Source organism: Typopeltis vanoorti, chromosome 4, assembly GCF_054136105.1.
Source record: "Typopeltis vanoorti isolate ZY-2024b chromosome 4, IOZ_Tvanoo_1.0, whole genome shotgun sequence".
In the NCBI taxonomy this organism is placed as follows: Eukaryota; Metazoa; Arthropoda; class Arachnida; order Uropygi; family Thelyphonidae; genus Typopeltis; species Typopeltis vanoorti.
The window spans coordinates 22139860-22165828 of record NC_143552.1 but is presented as its reverse complement, the minus strand read 5'-3'; the positions used below and the strand labels follow the sequence as shown (position 1 = coordinate 22165828).

General features: G+C 34.7%; 1 protein-coding gene across 10 annotated transcripts in view; it reads right to left on the bottom strand.

The window, feature by feature from the left end:
- Nucleotides 1–25969, bottom strand: part of LOC150107158 (small G protein signaling modulator 1-like) — a 568327-nt gene that overhangs the window by 381424 nt on the left and 160934 nt on the right. For all 10 annotated transcript variants that reach the window (XM_090391669.1, XM_090391666.1, XM_090391674.1 and 7 more), the window contains one exon: nucleotides 13114–13256. In XM_090391669.1, coding sequence (XP_090247795.1) covers nucleotides 13114–13256 — 143 coding nt within the window. The remainder of the gene's footprint in view (nucleotides 1–13113; nucleotides 13257–25969) is intronic.

Here is a 25969-nt window from a genome sequence, read left to right as displayed (position 1 = left end):
AAATAAATAAAAAACTACAATAAACTCTGCTAAAGTCCTCTTGTACTAAGATTCTTCTGGATTTGTACAGTTTCGATTGTTATACTATGATTTTCTTAGTATAACAGGCCTTGTACAGTTCAAGTTGAGTTGCTATGGAATGTTAAGAGAGGGAAAAAAAAACACTTCACCAAGTATTCTTGGTATTGGGATTTTTCTTTGGCTTGTTCTGGTTGCTATAAAGGTTGCAGATGGGTCCTCCACAGTCTCGGAATGGTTAGGCCATCATTTTTGTTCAGATTTGGGTTATGTTTGAGCCTTTCACATGCTTCTTTGAATTTCCTCTTGAACCAGGTTTTGATGCTGTGTAGGGACTTGGTATTTTTCCAATCAATTCTGTGGTATGTTTGGAGTGTGTGGTCAGAAAGGCCGGTTTTTCCAAAATGGAGGTATTTAATATGTCGTTTGTGTTCGTCCTTCCTAATTGGGATGGTTCATCCTGTTTCCCCTATGTATGGTAGGTTACATGTGCATTGTATTTTGTATACCCCTGGGTAGGCTAGGTGTGGAAGAGGATCTTTAGAAGAACTGAGTAGATGTCTTAATTTTGTTGGGGGGCACAAATACAACCTTAAAAGGTGATTTTAAGGTTGTATTTGTGTAGTGTTCTGTCTATTTTTTTTGGAGATGCCTTCTAACATAAGGTATGGCAATAGTATTCTTGAAATCTTTTTTGTTTTTAGTGGTATCTCTGTGGAGGATCTTGTGAATAGTTTTTTTACTGTATCCATTTTTTTTATTAATGTATGGTTGATGATCTTGTATTCCAGGTTTAGAGCTTGTTCATTCGAACAGATAGTTTGAGCTCTGTGTTTAAGGGTGCTTATGACACCTAGTTTTTGTGTTGGGTGGTGATAAGAATTTTTGTGTATGTATCATGTGTTACTGAAATTGAGAACCAAAGGCTTATTTATCATACATGTCCTCTAGGAGATGGGCTTTACATTATGGAAAATACTAAGGAAAGTGATCTGGAGTTTACTCCACCTTTACTACTAGTTGCTCATAAGGTTGCTTATGCTTGCATCTGCCGAAACTTTTAGTTTCTATATATTCGGCATGAAACAATTGTGGTTTCTATATTCAGCTATGAAATAATGTTGGATTCAATATCCACCTAATTTGTATCATCATGTATTATATTTGCAGTGTTTTTTTCTTTATGTTTTATTGCTTGGTCTGGAGAGTCATTTTGCTTGTTATCGTATGCCGGTAAGAAAAAAAACTAAAACTGTTCAAACGACTCTTGATAACTTCTTTTGATAAAAAAATTGCAGTAAGTAATGTAGGTACAAGTATTTATTAAACATTTACTTTGCATTCGTTTTTTATCTTTCCTAAAAGAGTACCATATAAAACGAATTTTTAATACAGTAATCGATCATGGACAAATTGTAATTTTTACCATTTATTATTAGATTTGATTAACGCGATTTTGATATATGCGGTAACATCAAGGGATTAATTGGGATTAATTAACCGCGTTAATCGAGGGATACCTGTACAAGGTCTGAAGAAAATCATAGTATAACAATTGGAACTGTACAAATCCAGAAGAATTTTAGTACATGAAGACTTTGGCAGAGCTTATTATAGTTTTTTATTTATTTTATTTATAAATTATAATTTTTATATATATATATATATATATATAAATACATATTTTTTTTTTTTCCTCAACTTTTATTTTATTTTATTTAATTATCGCTAGAGGTCAGGCTAAGAAAAAGATTAATTAACAGCATACATTTAATTTACCAGTACAGAGTGCAAGAGCATGAAGCTTGGTTCCCTATACACATTGTATCCTTCTGATGATGACCTCAATACAGGGGTCGAAACGTCAATTGTTATTTTAGTAATAATAAGTAAAATAATCATTTCAACATGTATGTTTTGTGTCCCTAAATTTGGAAATATGAATGCTGATCACCGTGTAGTCTTAAAAGAAAAAATGTAGTCTATAAAAGCTAACTGACAGGAGGAAAAGAGGATATATGATAACAATATACGAGTTATTGAAGATGTTAACAGAAGTGACATAGAAGACTTTTCTTTAAAGATACCTGTGGCATGATTATAAATAATAAATTCCATGATAACCAGAGTAATTAACTTTAATGAAATGAAAGTAGAGATATTTCGTACTGAAAATAACAGTACATCATCAGTGTGTAGAAACAAGAAATCAATGGAACTGGATTACAAAGAACAGTCGGTGGTTTACCAATTAAAAACTGTTGCCGCATGCTAGAAATTAGTATTAATAAATAATATTATTAAAAATATTATTAAACAACTATTTTTCATGGTTACATAAAATAAGAATCATCCAAAACTTTTGGGAGAGAGAGACAATTGTTCTGATTCACATTTGACTGATGTAAAAGGGCTTCACACCTTTCTCTGAAAAGGCGTTCATATTTAAACCTGCATCTATGGAGAAGACGAACTTTATCCCACTGGATATTGTGTTTAGTGTCAATATCATGTTGTGCCAGGCCAGACTTTTGAGGTTTCATATATTCGATATAATACTGATGTTCTTTAATTCTTTTTTCTACAGAATGGCCTGTTTGTCCAAAGTGTGTTAGATTATATTCATATGGTATCTGGTAAATGCCAGCTAATGATAGAGGTGCCAGTTTGTCTTTTGTAGATGGCAACAGATGAGAAATTTTGTTGATCAGAATATATGTGGGAATGAGTTGATACTTTTTCAAAATTCTACCAATCGGTTTCAAGATGGCAGAAATATAAGGGATTGGAACCCTGCGATCTGGTGAAGAATCCTGAGGTTTTGGAACATAGGAATTCATTATCTGCTCGATTTGATCAGGGTTGTAACAATTAAATTCCATTAACTTTTTGATAGTGAGAAGTTCTTGTGGTAAGTTTGAGGGAGAGGAGGACACCTTATGTGCTCTATTAATTAAGGACTTGATAACACCAATTTTCTGAGACGTGTGATGAGTAGACTTTTGATAGATGTATCTGCCAGTAAAGGTAGGTTTTCAATAAACACTGATTGATAAATTACTGGAGGCTGTGTGTAAGGCAGATGTCCAAGAATGGTAAACTACCAGCCTTTTCTTTTTCCATGGTGAACTGAATGTGAGGGTGAAGGTTACTGATCCGTTATAGGAAAGTGGTAAGTTTATTTTCAGAATGAGGCCAAATAGCAAAGATATCATCAACATGACAAAATTAATGAAAGGGTTTGGGATGAATGAATGAGAACAAGATATCTTTTAGATGGCTCAAAAAATAGTTTGCCAAAGGTGGAGACATGGAGAGAAGTGAGAGAACAATGAATCACTCCGGAAGCTGTGAGTGTAATCAGGAAGGGTATAAGCACTAGATATTTTGCTTGAAGTGTGATGAACGGGTGGTATTCATTTCAAGAAGCTGTTGTACAGGCATTGCCAACGAATAAGTTTAAGGAGAAATATAATAGGTATTGTGTGAATTATGGTTAGCATAGTTTTTTCACTGTGTTATCAAGAAATTATATTCTTGTTTCAATCCTATACCTAAGCATAAGAAAACAAAGTTTGAATGTGAAGCATCTTCACAACTAGGTTACTTGTATAGTATACAGAGGATGTGGACCTGACACCATTTGCCTTAGAGTATCACAATCAGAGCACACTTCCTTTTTGATGTAACAACCTCAATCTAGCCTTTTAAGGAATGCAGAGACCAACTAGGGCTTTTGATCTACTGTCCAATCATTACCTCCTTGTGGTGCACTCTGTTAGGTATCTATCTCAATACTAAACAAATGATGATTGACTGGCAATTTAGAATTTAGCCAACCAAATTGTAATCTTACTGGCTTAAACCATAATGAAAAAAATGGTGCTACAACATGCAGAATTTCATGTCGACTAGATGCAGCTCAGTTAATACAGGGGCCCACAACATTTTCATCAGAATGAACAGCAAAAAGCCAGCTATTATAACAAATCCCAAATCGACATCAGAAGATTTCAAGATTGCCACACAAATTGACATAATAGGAGTGACTGAAACAAAGAAGACAAAAACAGGTGAGATCTTTCTAAGCAACAAATAAAAAATGTTATATTCAAGCAATAACAATCAGGTAAAAGAAGAAGTAGCTATTGTATTCAACATTAAATACGAGGATAATCTTCTTGAGGCAATATCAAGTACAGTGATGTGGGCAAATATTAGAATGAGAACTGGACAATGACACATATGTCTATGGTTCCACAGAAGGTTCTGCTAAGGAAGAAGTGAAGGAAATTTTAGAAGCATTAGCAAAGGCAGCTGACACAATGAAAAATTAAAATTTGGTCAATGTTGGAGATCTAAACGGTAGAGTCAAAATGAAGACCAGACATACAGAGTTTTGGGAACATTTGAAGATAAGAGAGCAAAGCTAATAATAACAGTAAGTATCTGCTGGATTGCTGTTCAGGACAGGGACTAATTATTACTAACATGATCCAACATAAAAAAGTGCAAAAGGAAAGGCAAGATAGGAAAATAGGACAGGTAGGGGTGGGAGGGACTGTTGATAATAACAGGGTAATTATGTCTGCACAAGACTGAGATACAAGAGCCAAAAAGTGGCAGTGATTTTCAAGCATAGAATGTGGAAGGTGGAGACAAAGAAATGCATAACCAACTTGGCTTAGTAAGCAAGCAAGAGTGATTGATTAGGGTAATATTGATTAGAATGAAGAGATAGCATCAGAACATATGCAGAATAAATTAAGGAACAACAATCTTAGTCAATATGTAACAGATGGCACATGAGGGATAAGAGTCTTAGCTCTGATAATATCATCATCAGATGTAATTGTGAATGGAGTATCCAATACCCCGCCCCCCCAGTTGGTGATAATGACCACAAAGTGATAACCTGGGCTGTAGCCAGTCATATAAAAACTTCTATAATTATTATTATTCATATAGGCACTCCACGAAGTCAAAAGCCTCATTGCACGAGACCCACTCTACCCATTAACAAAATGCCTATCATAACATCTCCTTAAACCTATTCACTGTTGGGGCATTCACAACAGCCTCTTGCAATCCATTCCACTCATTCACCACTCTCCAAGAAAAGAACCTAGTCCACACACCCTTATTAACCACACTCTTGGACAGCTTCCAAATGTGACCCCTTGTTTTCCCCATACTCTCCACGTATTGAAAAATTTCTTCTGTGTCAATCTTATAGAATCCCTTTAGTAACTTATAAGTTTCTATCATATCTCCTCTCTTCCAAAATTCTAAATTAGCTAAATTCTGTAACCAGCATACACACACACTCAATCTATACTTGTAGGGAACATTCCACAGACATGTCACCAGCTTGGTCTCTGAATACTCTCCACCACCTCCCAATCCCCAAGAAACGCAGGTGACCAAATCTGTGCACAGTAGTCAACATGTGGCCAAATGATAGTTTTATAAAGTGGGATAATAACCTCCATATCTTTATTTGTCAATGTGTTCTCCAGCATCCAAGTAATCCCATGTCTTCTTAATTTCAAAATCTCTATCCACCATAACTCCCAGATCTCTAGTCTCATCAATTTCTTATAAATTAGTGCCATCAAAATGATCTGAAATGTGTAATCTTTTCATCTCGAAGTGCATTACCTAACATTTTACAACACTGGATTGACAACCATTGTCATTTGCCCACATTGCCAATTTATTTAAATCATCCTGTAAGATATCTCCATAACCTTTATGAACTATTGCCTTCCCTAGTTTTGTGTCATTGGCAAACGATGACACAAAACTGAATATCCCCTTTCAGATCTTTTGCTTTATCATTAGTATACAAATTAAAGAGTAGTGGTCCTAGAACAGAGATCTGGGATACTCCACTAGTTACCCTCATTCACATTGATTCCCCACCACCATACACCACCTTCTGATGTCTGTCTATTAGACACCAACTATCCATACCACCAACCTCATATCCATTCCCATTTGCTCCAACTTATGTAATAATTTTCCATGTGGTATTCTGTCAAATGTCAAATAAAGAAGAGAATATATGTGAAACTACAAGGCTAGTGATTATGGAAAGATTAGGAGATGACTGAGAGCTATAGTGTGGAAAGAGTTAAGTGGGAAGGTGACAGACACTGCATGGGCATTAATCAAGATCGATAAATAGCAGCAATATCTAAGTGTATTCCAAAGCTGAACAGGATAAACAAGGTGGGAGTAAAATGGGTGAATTGCAATAGTATGAAATCTGGAAGATGGCACTGTGGAGGCAACACAAGATGAATGTTGGCAATAATCAGTTGCATGAAGAATACGAAGAACAGGGAGAAAGGTGATTCGGTTGGTAAAGACAGCAAAAGTGCAGTATGAGAAGAAATTAGAAAACCAAATTAAGAAAAATCCTAGTGAATTATTTTGATATATGGAAATTAAAAGGAAAAATAACAATGGTAGGATGATGCTAGTTGATGACATTGGAAGATTTGTAACCAATGCAGATGATATAGTTGAAGTATTCAATGATCAGTTTATAAGTATATTTTATCTCCTTGAAGGCAACACCATGAGAAGCTGGAGTGTAGAGGATATGGAAGAGAAGGAACTGATGGTGATTGAGCAGAAAGAAAATGAGGAATTCAGTATACTTGATTGTTCAAAGTTTTTTCATTTGGTTATAAATTAAATTAAAGATGCCAAGAAATTATATTCTTGGTTTATCCTCTATCCAAGTGTAAGCAAAGTTTCCACATAAAATATCTTCACGACTAAGCTACCTGTATACAGCGGCTAATGACTTCACATTAAATGTCTTAGTATCTCATAATGCAAAGCACACATCCTTTTGGGTATGTATTATACTAAAGATTATGGGAAATGCCACTACCCAGACCGGTATGAGGTATGTTAAAGTGCTGGGATACCTCTCCAAAAACTCTAAATCTCATCAAGATCATCCAAGGTCCCAAAGGACCTTGGATGATCTTGGTTTTTCAAGAAACTTTTGGTGATCAAGGTTTCTTGCCATCGCACCTCGGTGACAAGCAAAAGCCAGCCACTGGAAAGCAAGTTGCCATCAGTGGGAGCCAGATCCAGAACATTTATTGAAGCCTCATCAGTTAGAGGTAGACCCAGAGGTGATACCAAGGTTAAGCAGAAGTCATATATTTCCCATTTACAAATAATTGAAAAGGTGTTACACCTTATTATTAAAATACTCTGGATCAGAGATAGTCATTGAAAGTTTTTTCACTTGGTTATAAATTAAATTAAAGATGCCAACTTATATTCTTGGTTTAATCCTTTATCAAAGTGTAAGTAAACAATGTTTGCACATGAAGTATCTTCACAACTGAGCTACTTGTATATAGAAGCTAATGACTTCATATCAATTGTCTTAGTATCCCATAATGCAAAGCACACACACCGTATTATTATTATCACGCCTTATTATTAAATACTCTGGATCAGAGATAGATATAAAAGTTTTTTTCACTTGGTTAAACCATAAATTAAAGTTGCCAAGAAATTATATTCTGGTTTAATCCTTTATCCAAGTGTAAGCAAACAATTTTTGTGTGTGAAGTATCTTCACGACTGGGTTGTAGGAATATAGAGGCTAATGACTTCACATCAATTGCCTTAGTATCCCATAATGCAAACCTTTGATGTGTATAATGCTATGCATTATGAGAAGGGCCACTACCCAGACTGGTTTCCTGTAAATCTTTAATTTATAGTATAACCAAGTGAAAAAAAAATTCAAAATCTACCTCTAATCCAGAGTATTTCAATAAGGTGCGACATCTTTTGACTACTTGTATATTTGAAATGCAGGTAACTCTTGGTATACACAATTTCATTATCCATGTTTTATTTATTATGGTACACAGGACTATTGCTGTTCAATCTAAGGTGTGGAAGCTTCCCCACATGTGCCTTGTTTCCTATCCCCATCTACTGTGATCAGTGTCCATTTTGTGTCCCTATTGTCTTACTGGTCTATGCAGCATTTATCTTTTTCTGTAAATAACTTCTGTGCCCTTTGAGCAAAATGTCTGGCAAGAGAGAAAAACAAAGGACACAAAGAGTGCAACAAAAAATGTGAATAATCTCAGGTACATACTACCTGAGATAGCTGTCTCTCAAGAATTTGAGAAATTCATTTTCCTGATTACCAAATGCTATCTCTTCATTCCATCTGGCTAAATATCTCTTCTTGTCAACCAATACCTCACAACACTCTGCCTCAAAACCAATGCCACTATTTCCCTCTTTCACGTGTACCTTATGTGGACAAAATTCTCATGCCATTATCAGCAGCACTCTCCCTTCCCTCTTGTCGCTTCTAAAGCTGCAAAAAATACTGTACTCTCCAACTTCTATTTCAATCTCCTATTTCTTCTAATACTTTTCTTCTAATATTTCTATTTCTATTCCAACTTTTATCAGGATATCATCTTCATTCAACCATGTTTCAATCATTGCAACCATTTTGGGGCAAATAAACTCCATCAGTGAAACAATTTCATCTCCCTTATTTCTGATACTCCTGGTATTTGTAAATAAACACAGCAGTTCACTAAACACAGAATCTCTAGGTTTGTTTGGCATTCACGGGTAGCAGGTATCATTCATACTGCACAGAGAAGAGGAAGGAAGGGGGGGGATACAAAATGGAATCCCTGCTCTGGAGACCAAAGCATTTCCTCCAACTAGGAAGGTATCAGTGGTACTACATCTGTGTTTTTTAAAGTTAAAGATTTTGTTTAAAAAGTTATTTTTCATTAAATAAAAATATTCTCTTTTGTCCAGTCTGTAGTTACTCGCCATCTGGCAAATTCTACTTGGTAAGAAAAAGTGGTTTTGTCGAGCCATGTATATAAATTATGCATATACCTTACAAAAGTTGATTCTCATCATTAGAATGGATGGAAAAAAGCCCATATAATAAGAGGAATCTTTATATGGGCTTTTTCATTTGAAGGTCAGTTAGCCGGTCTCCTACAAAGGTAGCAGGGTTTTAGTCCCAGAAACTGAGGTTTTTCATCCTATGTACATGCAAATAAGTCTTCAGAACATAAGCAATTTGTAGAGAAAAAGTACTGTTAGTGGTAGTGATCAGTAGATGGCACTGATAGCAGTTGTGTGTAGTAGGAAAAATGAGTAGCAGGGGAGATGGTTAGGTGAGGTCAAGTGGAGTGTCCTCCAGCAATGATGCCTTGGACTCCTTGAAGGTAGATCACATAATAATAATATACAGTAGTGAACAAATTAATCCGAACAATCTGAATTTGTCAAGTTTTTGGTTTTTAATTCAATTCCAGTTTCTGTTTTAGTTCACTATTTTGGTTGAGTGCTGCACGTTTTAATTGTCTCTATGTTTATTAATAGTGGTGCGCATATTTAATAGTGTAAATAAATTGACATTCATAGTGTTTTATTCATTTTGAGTAGCTATAAAATGGATACATCTCCAACAAAGCATTCAAAAATCTGAATTCTTTCTCAGCACACATCCATGACTCAAAGACAAATGGCCAGTGAGTGTGGTATTTGTCTGGGTACTATTAATGCAATTTTAAAAAGGTTTAGGGAGGTAGGTACCCTCCCTCCTGACAAAAAAGGAAAATGTGGGTAAAAAAGGAAAACTACACTTACTGGTCAGGAAAAGTAAAATGAGTCCAAGATTATCTGCTGTAGACTTAAATAGAGACAGCAGCTAGTAAAATTAATGTTTCTATGACAGTCCGTCAAAAATTGATAGAAGCAGAGAGGACTGCCCACAGACCAAAAAAGAAACAACAATTGACGAAGGCTATGCAGAAAAAGAGGCTCCAGTGGCAAAACTGTACAAAGATTGAACGGTTGAGAAGTGGAAGAGATCATATTCTCATATGAGTGCCATTTCTTTGTGTAAGGAGAGCAATTACCCTGTTTGCAAATCAGCAGCTGAGAAGACCTCTCCCACCCAACTTCAACAAACTCCTAAACACCCAATTAAAAAAATTTTTTGGGGTTGTTTTACACATGACGGACCAGGATGGCTTGTGCCTGTTGATGGTATGATGAAAAGTGAACAATACATAAAACTATTGCAAAAAACAGTGGTCTCACAGATCCAGAAAGAAAAAGAACTCTTCCAACAGAATCTCACTCCATGCCATACTTCAAAAAAAGTGAAAGAGTTCCTCAGAAATCACAACATCCAATTGCGTCAATGCCCAGGTAACTCTCCTGACATTAATCCAATTGAAATTTAGCGAGATATAGTGAAAAAGACATGGAAAATTAAGTTGTGATATAAAGGATAACTTAATACAATCCATTATAAAAGTATGGTTTCAAGATGCAGAAATAAGAAAAATGCATTCTATGTTGGTAGATTCCATGCCAGAGTGAATTAATGAACTTATTAGGCACAGAGGGGAACATATAAATTATTAGGGAAAGTTGGAGTTTAATTTTGTACTTATTTACTTCATTATCATCATCAAATTCCTGACAATTACCCTAAAGGGGTGTACGGGATATTAATATTATTATTACGTGACACCTCCAGGGAGTCCAAGGACTCATTGCAGGAGGACACAACACTCTACCTTGCTAAATACATCCCATCCTCTTCACTACTACTACTCAATTCTCTAACTACGACATTGCTACCATGAACGCCATCGATCACCCATCATCACCAACAATGGTATTTTTTGTCTGTAAATCGCATGTGTTTTGAAGGCTGATTTGTCTGTACTTGGGATGAAAAACCCAAGTTTCTTTCCAGGAGAAAAAACCCTGTTACAACCGTATGAGATTGGCTAATTCACCTTCAAATGAAAAAGCCCATATACTGTATATGGGCTTTTTCAGTATATAATACTGTATAAGGATTCCCCTCGTGACAACGAGAATCGAATCCTGGTCTTTTCCAATTGAGGCTATAAACAGGACTGTAGATAATCCAGGATCCTAAATCAAAAATAACAATTGTAATGCTAAAAATAAGACATCATTGTTACTGAAAGCAAACTATCTATAAGAAAGAATGTTTGCTTGTGTTATCATAAATAGAATTTAGCTTGATGTAGTTTCTAAATGATTAATTAATTTGTATTTTTTTTTTTTTTTTCACTAGAGGTCATGCCAGTAGAATAACCTGTGATCAAATCATTGTTTCTTTAGCTTACTGCATGTAATGTAACTCAGCCTGTCCTGTATATGTGTATATGCTCCAGATGATGATCTTAATATGAAGATCGAAACATCGGGAAATTAAAAGAGTTATTTATAACACTGTTGTAAAGTCTATAATTTCTAAAATGAATGCTGATCACTGTGCAACACTAAAAGAAAGGACCCACATAGTATCTTGTTCCTGTTCTATGAATTCCTATATTTTGCTCTTAACCAACTTTCCAATACCTTAATCATGACTCCTGAGATGCTGATTGGTTGGATTTGCTACCTCAGTATTGGAGCCGCTTTTATTCAATGGAATTATTTTTTTTTCTTCCATCCCCTTAGGACCACCCCAGAGCTGAGACTTAAATTAAACTATGTGGTCAAAGGCACAGCCAATTCTCTAGCATCTGCTTGTAAAACTTGAACTGGTATTTAATTCCATAACTGTATTCACATTAATGTTCTGTAATATCCTAGGCACCTCCCTCTATTTCCATACAAGCCCCTGACTCTCTCTCTCTCTCTTGTTGTTGCAATATTTCCATATACTATTGCAAAGTTTTCACTTAGTAATGCAACAATTTTGTCTGCTTCAGTTACCCCCTACCAATAGTATTGCTTAAAATTATTCTCCCATGATCATTTTTCCTTCCACTTGCAACATACTGAAAGAACTCTTACATTTGGCCTGTATTGCTATTTCCTCTTATACTCTGATTTTGTCTTTTTAACCATACTGGTCACCCTTCTGGCCTCTACTTTGTACTGTTCATGTGCCTATTGAGCACCTTTCTCTTTGAATTCTCCACATTTATTTTATTTATTTATTTTGTTTTTCATTTTTTCTACCTTCCACACTTTTACTACCTAGCAGGTCAAGACCATATGATTACTCCTATGAATCGCTGGCAATGTGGTCATCTGGGTTAGACAAATTCTATACTAGATCTAGCACTCTCAAACCCCCCCCCCTAGTACATTCCATCACATGCTGCCTCAAGTAATTGTTCCTCAGTAACTGTATAAATTCGATTTCCTTCTAATCTACGTTCACATATCTAAAGTCTCCCCATAATAATTACCTGCTCTCCACTCACTCAGGTTATTTACTAATGCATACTATCCATATCATCCTACACATTTCCTAATCTGTAATAGTAAGCAGGTCTATATTTTGTCCTGCTGGCCTCTATCTCACACTTGATGGCCTCACTTGCCTGCAGTTGAACTCCTGCTCACTTTGGTTGCAGTTTATCAGCTATCATCAACAATATTTCTCCCAACATTCTTTACTTTCTGTCCTCCCTGAAAATAATATACCCTTCACATTCTATTCCACTAACTACTGTTATTTGATATCTGCTAAATTATCTGTTATTTAATATTATTTTTCTTCTTCTGAACTCTCTATTCATGCAATAAAAATAACTCATTTTTCTGGATTGTATGAAAATAATTCACAACTGGAAGATTTTTTTTTTTTTGATATGAACAGCAATAATGCAATACTGGACAACAAACAATAGATAGGATATTAATACATTCACAAGTAAGTAAATATCACCACAAAAGCAATTTTGATAATGCACTACAGATAAAACATTATAAAGTGGATAAATATTACAAAGTATTTTCACATTTTATATTACAAAGTAAATATTACAAAAGATTTTTAAGTTTTCAAATATCAATACATTATAACCATGTAATACTTAACTAAATTCTTCTTTTACATAAGAAGAATTTAGTTAAGCAGTACTATTTTCCAAAGTTGCTATTAAGGTAAAATAGAAGTCAGCATATGATCAAATTAGAAATATTACTTCATGTCTTATTTCAGAAATACAGTAATCTATTATAAAAAAGTTATGATATACACCATCATAACAATACCTTTTATCTTGACTTGAATCAGAACTACTCTCATTTGTGCTATAACACCCATTCATTAGTTGATTTGGTGTCCATTTGATTATTAAACTTTCAGGTGTTTGGTGAAGTGATAAGTATCCAGGCATGACTTCTATATGCTCTCTCTGGAAACAATTTAATAAATCCATATCAAAACTGATTCAACACTAATATATAAAAAATAAACATGCAAGTTTTACTTTTATATTTAGAAATTCGATTCATAAAAGTTTCTGAAGTTTTTGCAGCTAGATTTGTGGTCCACCTACGGTACATTCTGTGCAATATAGAATCAACAAATTGGTAAATGTTATCAACATTTATTTTATTATTATCGGGATGTCTCCATGGGGTAAGAAGACTCATTACGGGAGATCCACACAGAGCTTCTCACACAGTTGTTTAATTTAAGTCTCAGCTCAGGCAAGGTTCTGAGGGAGTGTAAAGAGGGTAAGATAGTTCCATTACATAAAGGCAGCTCCAAGACAGAAATGCCAAATTCCAGACCAATTAGTATTTCAGAAGTGGTGATTGCAAAGGCATTTGACAGAATACGCATGAAAACTATTACATAAAGTTGGAGCAAATAGGAATAGATGTGAAGTTGAATGCATGGATAGGGGATTATAAAATTTTAAATGACAATTCCCAAAATACAATTGTAGCATAATGAATAATTTATATTTCAATAATTTATATTTAATGTTCTAAATATACAAACAGACCTTACATTTTTGATCTGTAAGGAATGATTCCTTCATGGTGTTATATATTGTCATCTGCGCCATTGTTATGTCATTACTTTTCCTAAAATAATTTACTTTCTTTATGAGTTTACCTCTCTACAATGACTACAAGACTTACAAAATTTCCCTGACTCTAATATCTATATCACTTCTTACGTATTCATTCTATAAGGAAAGCAAAATCGGCTATATCTCTAGCCGATTCCTAATTTTACTCACGTGCTTACCCTGACTGTTAAAGGTTATTCTTTGCTAAAAGAAACGAATCCTCTAATTTCTTTCTGGGGCCGTCTCCTCTTCAGATATTGATGAATTTATTTTTTAAAGCTGCGCCAGCCAATATCTTAGAATAGAGGGGAATCTTATTCAGGGAGACTTTTCCAGGCTTTTAGTGCACATAGGCAGGACCCATAGCGGCCCTAAGCACTTAGAAGATTTTGGTGCCCCATATATATGTAATTCAAAATATAAACAATAATAAACCATAAAATAAATTTTTATTTTTCGAAATGAAACAAAACTTATAGTAAGATGGAAAATGATGTTTATTTTTGTATACTTTAACTTTATTTAGATTTGAAAAGTTTTCTCCTACTTTTTTTAATTGCAAAGTCTTTGATCAGATCCTCAAAATTAATCTTACGTAACACATCTGCTTCTATACTTAGTAGAGATAAGGCATTCAACCTGCCTTGTTGCATAGTTGTTCTGATGGGATTTTTAATATACTTCAACTGAGAAAATGAACACTCAGCTGAGAAATTTGTGACCATTAATGTTAAAAATATATGAAAGCCAATGTCTACATTTGTCCACACTCAATACTGTCTTCTACAATTATTTTATAAAGTTCAGCATGACTGAATCTTGTTTTTACATTTTTTGTTGCACTGAACTTATGGTGCACATAAGAGTGAAACTGCTGAAGCTCAGCTGAGAAATTAGTGTTCAAGTTCTCTGGGTAAGCATCAATCAGCTTTTGACAACACTGAGAATACCTTTCAATTTCAGTAGATGATGAAGTCACTGAAGTAGCATTATGTGGCACATCACTTAGAAAAGAAAATCTCTCTCTCTAATATTTCTTTGTATATCTCTCCTCTTCTTCTCATCTCAATTTCAAGTTTGTCAACAATTGTGTAAAAGGTGGTGATACGAAATTTATCTCTGGCTTTATCTTCTGAAATATATCTTCTGGAGCGGAGATGCTCCAGAAGATATACTTCTGGAGCATCTCCGTCATTGGGTACCTTCTTTCTGATATGTTTGCGAGTTTGAGCTGCCTTATAATCAACATCTGGTAGCACTTCCTTTGTATCTGCTTCATATCTTTCAAATTCATTTATTCATTTCGTGAAGTGCACAATTGGCCAGCTAATGATCCATACAGATCTGCATATGTTTTTAAGTTGGCATCCTCATTCTGTAGAACTTGGCTTACTCTATGAAAATTTTGCAAAATCTCATCCCAAAAATTCAACATAAAAACGAATTCTAGCTCTTGCATCTTGTTTGCAATATTATCTGCTTCTCTTCTAGTGTCTCCCTTTTGTGACTGGTCTTCGGCTATACTGTCTAATGCTTCTAAAATTTGAAGGAAAGATTTCAAAATTGCTGCTGTTGCCATAGCATATGCCTCCCATCTGGTATCAGAGAGGGATTTTAAGACATTTTCATTTCCAATACAACCTTTAAGAATTGTCCACCGGCTGGCTGAGGCTGAAAAAACGGTATAGAGCAACCACACTGTAGAGAAGAAATTAACCGCATCTTGACAGCAGTCAACAGCACTTTGGCCTACCGAATTTAGTGAATGAGCTGCACAGGGCACATATATAGCAAACTTGTTTGTTTCTAAAATTTTTTGCTGCATCCCCTTATAATGCCCAGACATGTTAGCAGCGTTGTCATAAGACTGACCCCTACATTTTGAAAAGTTTAGCTGACAAACTTTAAGTAAGTACTGCAAGACCTGATTTGCCATTTCCTCACCAGTATGGCTTTTCATTTCCAGAAAGGTTAAAAAGTGTTCAATAGGCTGTCCATCTTTTAAGTACCTAAGTACAACACTTAACTGGTCGATATGTGACAGATCTGGTGTTGAATCAACTGACAAACTAAAATAACTAGAATATTTTACTTCGTCAACAATAAGCACATGGTCCTTTTGAGCCATCAGTTGAATATGTTCCTCACAGGTGGCTTTGGACAGATAAGAAGGATTTCCTTTGCCACAATTTCCATATTTTGCAATGTGACCTGCTAAAAATGGATCAAACTGACATGAGATCAAGCAACCCTAAAAAGTTCCCATTTTGCAATGATCCAAATCTTTCTTCTGTTCCTCGAAAAGCCAAGTCACGTTCAGCTAACATACAAATAACAGCTATGACACGCCTCAGGACATGTTCCCAGTAATCACACTCTTCCTGAATTTGTTTTTCTAACTGATGTCCCAACCCTACACCTTCTCTGCAAGTTAAGTATGTTAGCATAGAGTCTCAGTGAGTAGTGCTTTTTTCATGTTGATCAATTACAATAGTATTTCGCGAGTCACTGAACCCTTCTCTTGTAACAAAATGTGAGAAATTTTTAGGAGCAAACAGTTTACAAACAAAACAATAAACTGATCCCATTGATGGTGAATACAATAACCACTCTCTCTTGTATTCCTCACCATTGGCTTTTGTCCCAATACTGCGAACAGTATCTTACTGGATTGCCACTACTGAAATGTTGGTAAGACTTGTCAAATGGCCCATTGTGGTGTTGACAGTCACTGGGTCCACAAGCAGTCCAATAAGCCACGTCATCAGCAGAGAAATCAAGCCATAACCCTGGATCTTTTGCTATATTTACTTCACCTTTTGCAGACTGAATCATTTCACCAACATCGCCATGGCCCACTAAACTTTCATTTTCAGCAATTATTTCAACCTCAGAATGTTTTGTAAAGCAACTTGCATCAACATTTGCAGTAGAGATATCAAGAAAATTTACAGACAAAGTGAGGTCAGTAGTGAGACATGTGCTAGATGAACCTGCTTGCGACACCTTGATGATTCCAACATCATCATATTTTGATTCTGAAGTGATCAAAGTGGTATTTGTGTCCACTTCTGATGACGGAGATTGGCTCTGATCAGGAATTGGTATATAATGTTGTTGAACTTCTGTGAAGAAATCAGTCAGCTCTGCAGTCTTGGAATCTAATTCCAAAGTCTCCTCTTGTTTCTTTTTTGACAGTTTTTGCTTTTGTGCACCACTTAACTGAATACGTTTCATCTTGGTTCTTGGGATCTGTTAAATACAGAAATAAAAAGATTATTTTGTTGAATATTAGGTAGCAATCAACACAGTTACACATATCACAGGCAAAATCATATGAACAATTTCATTTCGGCTTACAGCTGAATCTTGTGCTTTCGTGCTTTAATTAACTCTTATTTTACCAAAGTCGCACTTCTGAGACAGCTAGGCCATTTACCGGAGGCGCATTTCTCAGATAACCACTGATTTGTTTTATATTTGCTTCTGGAGCCTTTTATAAGACATAATTTATTAAAACAAGACCTAAAACAGAGAGGAAAATAAAAAAAAAAAAATGGTTACGTAAATTATAAAAAATTACCTCTTTGATGCAATGGTAGTGCCAGAAAGCATCGTGAGCGATAATACGGTGTAAACAAACCGTCATGCACGTGGTTAGAGTTTTATTAGGCCTTCTGCATGTCATTATTTATTGAAACAAAGTAGGTAACAGTAAGAAAAGATAATAACAATGAAACACTAATTAAAAGTTAATTTAAATTAAATTTGTCATCTAACTAAAGCAGAAATTCTGTGGTGCCTCCCTTTCCATGATGCTCTAAGCACGTGCTTATTTTGCTTAATGGTTAATCCAGCCCTGCACAGTGAATAAATTTAGTACTTAAACTCATAAATTAAACACTTTACTGTGGCTAAGTAAATTCTGGTTTGTGGTCGTAACCTCTATAACAACATGTTATACCTTTCTTTCAATTCCCCCGTGCTATGGTTCAGATTAATGAGTGGTAGTTTTGATTCATATCACAGGCAAAACTCAGGTATAGAAGAAAAAAACATATTTATTGGAATCTAAAGACATATACACTTAGACCAGTCTCGCTTTCAATTAGTTCAATGACATGCTAAATCAAACTGTATCAAACTGATTAATACTCTAATGCATGAACAATAAATCCTTCTTTTAAGTTAGAGATTAAACACACATAATATACACATTATACACTTCTAATCAATATTCTACCTACTATGTTAGTCTTGCACATTAAACTAGTCACAATCATCTATAATCATTCCAGACAATTTGTCTTATGGACATAAGCCACTGCTAAATAATCACTTAAAGTTCTTAAATACTGTCCATACTCGATTATTACACTGCAATCATCTTTTCCTTTTACTGACTGGGTAATTATACAACAAAATCTGTACTTTACCATTTCTTGGGGCAGGATCTCCAGGTCTGCTTGAACTGTCCTTCTTTGTTTGAATTACCTCACGATACTTCCATATGCCTGTGTCCACATGGTGGGTCACTATGGTCATCAGATTAAGCTATGCTCTACATTTGGTGTTTTACCCGCGTCTATTCTCAGTGTGTTTCGGGCCATCCTCGTTTCTACTGCCGGTTCATAGGATACGTCCACAATATTATTCTGTCGAACTTTCAGCAAAGGAGCGAAGACAGTATATGCCGACATCTCATGCTTTAGTACCGGCAGAAATTCAGACATCGAAGGGAAAGGTGCACCGTCCGATATCGTACTATTGCTAAGAAACACCATCAGGAACTTCCGGTCCATGGGAGAAGTCGAATCATCATCCAGCAAAATAGGCGAAAAAAGCCCTGAGAAAGGGCTTTTTTCGCACCCTGTTACTAGTTCTTTTTTACCCTGTTCTTTCGCACCCTGTTACTAGTTTCTCCTTTTTAGCACCCTGTTACTAGCTGCGATAGTGCCCTCTTACTTTCTGCGATCTTTTCCCGCCCGCTACTTTCTTCGTTCGCGGGGATTTCGACACATCGCGAGATCTCTAGCAGCGTCTTCCGGGAAACGAATGTGCATCGCTTTCCAAGATTGCCAATGCCTCAGGCCACCCGTGACCTTTGGACTATTATTTACATCCAATTTACCCATTCATTGTACAACATGATGCATTCATATAATACTAATTTATACACAAAGTTCTTTACATGGTACTACAATTCTACTAAAAGGAGGTAATTCTATTTCTATTTACAGTTAGTACGTTATTTCTTCTGCACGAGTACAAGTTTTTTCTCTCAGCTGATTTTTCTGACTTGTTAAATCCTGAATGAATTGTTTCCTTTTAAAAGTTCTTCATTCAGGATGTAACAATGGTATATGCTTTTATGGTTTATGAATAAATAATGCAGATGATAAAAAATAAATAAATGATGCAAGTCGTGTAACTTGCATAACTTGCATCATTCATTCTCACCCTTTCTCAGCCTCCTAACTACTGTTACACCCTGATAACCAAGAATGTAATAATTTCAGTTATCATGGTGAAACAAGAAAATAAAAATATAAAATCCTATGTAAGTAGCTAATACAAAATATTTAAAGACAGAAAATATGCTTGCATCCAAGTAAAATAAATATAGCAGAAATTGTTTGTTTAACTAAATAATGAAAAAGGGAATCTTATTGCAAAAAAGATATGAAAAAGATAGGTTAAATAAGACAAAGAAGATTAAAGATAAGAATCTGTATGTGAGAGGCTAGTTTAACACTTGAAAAAAAAAGATTAAAATATTCAAGTAAATTCTAAAAAGGGGATTAATTCAGTATAGAGGCTAGCTTAAAACAAATGACGATCGCTCAAGGTCAATTCCCAAAATGAGACGTCGTCAGAAAATATGCTTGCATCCAAGTAAAATAAATATAGCAGAAATTGTTTGTTTAACTAAATAATGAAAAAGGGAATCTTATTGCAAAAAAGATATGAAAAAGATAGGTTAAATAAGACAAAGAAGATTAAAGATAAGAATCTGTATGTGAGAGGCTAGTTTAACACTTGAAAAAAAAAGGAGATTAAAATATTCAAGTAAATTCTAAAAAGGGGATTAATTCAGTATAGAGGCTAGCTTAAAACAAATGACGATCGCTCAAGGTCAATTCCCAAAATGAGACGTCGTCACGTGCAAGGAACCGTAGCATGTTTTGGGCAGAAAAACATGACTTTAATTGGTGAGTGAGATCGACTCCAGTAGGGGGGGAAAGAAATTGAAGAAGGTGCCGATAGGAGCCGTGCAGATAAAAGGGTTAGGACCCCTTCCCCACGAGGCTTTTTTTCCTAAAGGTTTTTCTTCATGGTAAGGTAACATGGTTAATTTCTAGGTAACATGGGTTTTCCTGAGTGACGGCGTAGGAGTTCTCTCCATCCGACACAACAAGGAAACAAAGTGTGCAGGAATTCGATCCCATATTCCTATTGCAAGAGACAGGGAAGAAGGAATTGTCTATGTATCTCATCATCCAGTACTCGTATCGAGGGAAAGGAAATCCATACAGAAGTCCATGCCCACGTGATGAGTTCCATAGTGATAGAATAGATGATCCTGTGTATGTCCTTTATTCAAGCGCAAAAGGTATAGATCATGAAAACCAGGGTTCATCCTAGAAAGGTACTATAAAATCTTGTATCAATTGAAATCGCATATAGTTTCAATCATTGTTAATTACTGAACAGTCGAAGGTATACTAGGACTTTAGTACAAATCAGAACAGAATAAGAGTAAACTAGTTTATATTATTTGATAAGCATTCATGTGTTAGAGATTTATGTATGCACATGGTATTTCACATGAGAGTGTCTTAAAGGTCAAAGTATGTATGGGCATAGCGAAAGGATAGTTTAACCTATATTGTTTTGTAAGTTAGATAAGGTAAACTGAATATAAACATTAATGTCCAATGGAACTTGACATTGTCAGCATCCAGGAATGCGTTAGCAGAGCTAATCTCAGGTGGTATGGTCACTTAAATAGAATAGGAGAGGAAAGATTAGCAAAACAAGTGTTCTCTGCCAGGTTTGCAGGAAAACGATCCAGAGGAAGACCAAGATATAGGTGGATTGATACGGTACAAAGTGCCTTAGACGATAGAAATATAAGATCTGATAATGTTGGAGTCTTGACAAGTAACAGACTGATTTGGAGGAAAATTGTAGATAGGAAGTTAGTAATGATGTAATTTTTTCATGTAGTACTGTCATATCCTGTACACCCCTTGAGGGTACATGGCAGGAATTTGATGTTGATGATGATGACCAATGGTAGCAATATAGAGCATTCTGACTAGTATAAGGTTAGGTAAAATGTTAATTTTGTTCCAGGAATACATGTGTGTATTTCTATGTATAATGCCTGTTATGACGGCATGATCGCAAATTCCTATATAGGATTTTGCCCTAATACTTGTACTTCGCTTGTGAAATTTTGAAACTTTATTCTTAGTATTGAATTGTGTTTTATATAATAGAAATTGAATTGTACCATGTATAAGATTTTAAATAAACTTTTGTTCATTAATAATGCAGCTGTCTGAGATTGCTGTCTAATGCACCACTTGAAAAACGTACGAACCTAATCACGTGGGAAATTAATGTGTTAAGTTACGAGATAGAGGGTCACAACTGCTTAATTGTTTCACACTCAGACATATTTTTGTAATTGCTCCTTGTTTTCGAATTATATATCTTAAACTAAATGTCCTGAAAGGTGCAGTATAATATAAATATTATGGACACTAAGGGGAGAAAAAGCTTAAATATTTGAATTTTGTAATATCTCGTGCAGTTAAGTTTTGAATAAAGAAAATATAGAGATTCATTTGAAAGGAAAAGGGAAGGTTTAATAATCGTAGATAGGGACACAACACTACTATTAGTTTTCTTCTGAAAATAGTTTGAATATAGATGAATACCTTATTCAAGGCAAGCCAGCCTGTGAGCTTCTGTTAAAACCAATACAAAATCTGAAAATCAAGTTAAAATCAAACAAAAATTTCCAACCAAAATAAAGTTTCTATGCAAACAAGCATGATCACATAGGATAAATATACCATACTGTTCAAACGTAAGAACAAATTCAATCAATTTGTGCATATACGATGGAATTCTATTATATGTGTTCACATATATAATAACTGAAGGAAGTAAGGGTGGTGCACCAAAATCAGTTTAGAATCATGCTATCAATTCTGCTGCAATGATAAGAGTACTGTAGAATGCTTCAAAGAGATGCTTCCAAGAACAGTCTATGCAATTTGAAATAAGTTTTGTGCAATAACTTTGCTTCTTCCATCTGATGAAGTGATTTTTATCCAATAAGTTGTGCTAATTTGCTTTTGGCTGTCTGTATGATATATATATATTTATATATAACAAAGATAATAACCCCAGCCCAACTAAGGTAAGCAGTCTTGTATATCCAAACTAAATACTAGGTACCATGATGACATAGGATACTGGAGATAGATATCTGGAAAGGATAGAAGATACCAGTGGGTTCTGATCTGTTCCAGGAGGGTAGAACAACATTATAGACTCTTTGTCCTTTATGTGAGTAACCTTTCATGGGTAAGACTGACAAAAAAAAAAAAATAAATAAATAAGCCTGACTCTTAATTGTTAAGAAATTCCAGAAAACTGGTTGTCATGCTAAAGAGCATCATAGGAAGTGAGTAACGACCACCTAAACAGCCTAGATTTTACAGCCCTACGCACTAATGTATCTATAGAGGAAACTATACACATCAGTAAGGAAAAATTTCCACCAGACATGACACTCTTTAGCCAAAATAAACCTGTTGGTTTATTATGGACTTGTAATGGATTTACTTCCAGTAGCCACTCAAAAAGAATACAGCCATTTTAAGTGTTTGTTTGGACTATACACAACTAATGTGGCAGCATTGAAAAGAGAGAAACATTTTCCTAATATTCCTAATAACAGTAAAAAAATAAGGTTTGCTGCCAGGATTAAATAAGAAGCTACTTAATCTAGATGTCTTTATTAAAAAAAAAGAAAAAAGAAAAAAAAAAGAAAAAACAGCACCTTTTTCTAGAAATATGAAGCAAAAACATGTTGGAAGCCATCACCCATCTTTACCCTAAACAAAAAAAGGTGGATCATCAAAAATATGTCACTATGCTCCAACCTTGTTTCAAGAAAAGAAGCAAAAAAGTAGAATCAACTTTCATCCAGAAACAATTATAAACAAATGGATACATTAAAAAGTATGGGTATGGTATAGCTACTGTTGTGATCTCCAAAAGGAGCACATACAACTAAAAAATATCACATTTACAGAAAATAAACTGGCACTGTAAAAAAAGCTTAAACAGAAGAAACTAGGCAATCTGTAGAAATCACTACGAACAAACATGGGTGATGTCAGAACATATGTTAAGAGAGTCAGAACATATGTTAAGAGCCTTACAGTACTTGTATCCACCGAGGACCATAAAAGGGATACGTAAAATATGACCTTGAGAGAAAAGTTCTGTTAGGTGGGAGTGTTCACAAAAATCTACAGGACTGAACTTATCATATATATATATATATATAGCACCTCAAATCAAAATCAGGGAATAAAACTACATAATGTTTCACAGGTGCTTATAAAACAGATTAACCATCTATTATACAAGTCTACTAAATGTAAACAGTTCTTATTTTATTTATGGGGGTCTTAAGAAATTATACTATACATATCTCCAAACTAGTACACTGAACACTGAGATCAGTAAAATATAATATATGTTAAAAATCAATGTTCCCTCTAAGATGTTTGTCTGTATACATGCACGCTGATCAAAAAGAGGGAGAACATGCCTAGTAACTGAGGTTCAAAATGTTTGCTTTTAGAATTTCTAAGTTACAGTCAAAATGTTTTCAATATACTATAAAAATGAATTATACAATAAATCATATTTATCACTTATGTATGTTAAAAATATAAAACATAAGAGGACAACATACTGGAGATTTAATGGAACACACACACATACACAAGCAATGCAATACTAAATGAATCAAGTACATATAACCCTAAAGCCATATCTAGGTGGGGCATTCTCTATGGGCATGTGTAGGTCTAGGTTGTAAATTGGGATCTATGAAAATTAATGTTTCCCACATTTTGGGAAGTTTCTTGCATCCATATTTTATTTCAATTCGGCTGATTTCTGAGTGCAGATTCTAAGAACAGTCGTTCTTATATAAATTTACTGTGATGGAGCATAATGGCTTTTATTTATTTATTATTTTTTTTCCAGAACATCCTTTAAGTGGTATTCAATACATAACCAGAAATCAAGACTGCCCAAAGTTGTGATTGTGGATCTGCAATTACAACTAAAATATACCTTCCTCTTGTAAAAGAAGAGGAAGATATTAAGATATCATCTCTTTTAAGATATTAATATATCTTAGAAGAAGAGAAAAACAATCAACTAGTCTTTTTTAGAGATATTAATCTCTAAAATCCATTTCTCCCAAATACCTTTATCCTGAGCCACAAGTTCGGCTTCTCTCCAGCTTCCAGTCAGCCAGCCAGTCTTTCCTTTTTTTTTTTTTGTCCATTAGAGCTCTGTCAAGCTAATTTTTAAGCTTTACCCTTTTCCTTCTGGGATCGCAGTAAAAGCTACTTCAGGAATTTTTCTGCTGTCTATTTTCCGTATTTGTCCAATTTATTTTCATCTGTATTTTTTTATTTCATCAGTGGTGCTTTTTTGCACAGAAAGCTTATATAAGTCATCATGTGCTATACAGGTTGGGGCCAAATTATTTTCAATACTTTACGCACTTTGTTTGTAAACTATTAAGTTTATCTTTCTGTTTTTTGGTCAGCTTCCATGTCTCTGATCCGTATAATAATATACCCTTAACACTGCAACTGAAGATCTTTATTTTGGTTTTATAATGATATATTTTGAAGAAACACATACCGATTGTTATATCTATGCTACTTCTCATCATCATCTTAGTCAAAAAGATGGAACCATTAAGACATTATTTACATCATAGGTGGCCAACAGCAGGATAAAAACTATATTAAATTATACGTATTATCAATTTAGCTATTAGTTTCGACCGCAGATTTTCTGATTGATATACTAGTTATATTCATTATTTCTGATGATGGAAACCATTTATATTTTCAACATGGAATCAAAATTGCTTTAAAAAGATTATTCAATTATAAAATCTACTGCTTCTCTGTGCGAGTTGTAGTAGTAGGAGTGGCAGATTTATATGCGCTCCAGAGTAACGCATCATTGAAAGTCACTTGCTCTGCTCTGGTTACAGTGATCAGTTTCAGAGATTCAATTTCACAGTTAACAGTGTTATTGTTGCAGTTTGTGTCCCCTGGTCAGTTACTTCAGCCTTTGTGTACTATGAGTAAGAAATGTAAGATCTGTAAAGAAAACAGGTTTATTTCAGGAAAAATGGGAAAATGAATTTCTGTTTATACACAATAATGACAACAAACCACAGTGCCTTGTGTGTTTGCAAGTATTGTCTATGCACAAGGAATATGACCTCAAACACCACTACATACAGCACCATGCCACTAAAAACGAGAATATGTTGGACAAGTACGTACTAAATTTGTACGTAATTTGAAGAGAAAGGTTAGTGCTCAGAAATCTATTTTTACTAAACCAACATCAATACAAAAAAGCTCACTTTTGGCATCGTTTGTTGTAAGCGCAGAGATAGCAAAAGCAAAAAAATCATTATCTGATGGTGAATTTGTAAAACACTGTTCTGTGAAAATGGCACGTGCATTTGGGGAAGATAAAATTGCCAGTGAGTTTGAAAGAATCCCACTATCAAAACAAACTGTTACAAAAAGAGACAAGGAAATAGGTTCTCACATATTACATAAATTAAAAAGTATTATTACAGATTCAGCTCACCTAATTTTCATTCAAACTGTTTCCAAAGGCTCTGTTATTAATGAAGAGCTACTAGCATTAGAGTCATTGCATAACAGAGCCAAAGGACAAGA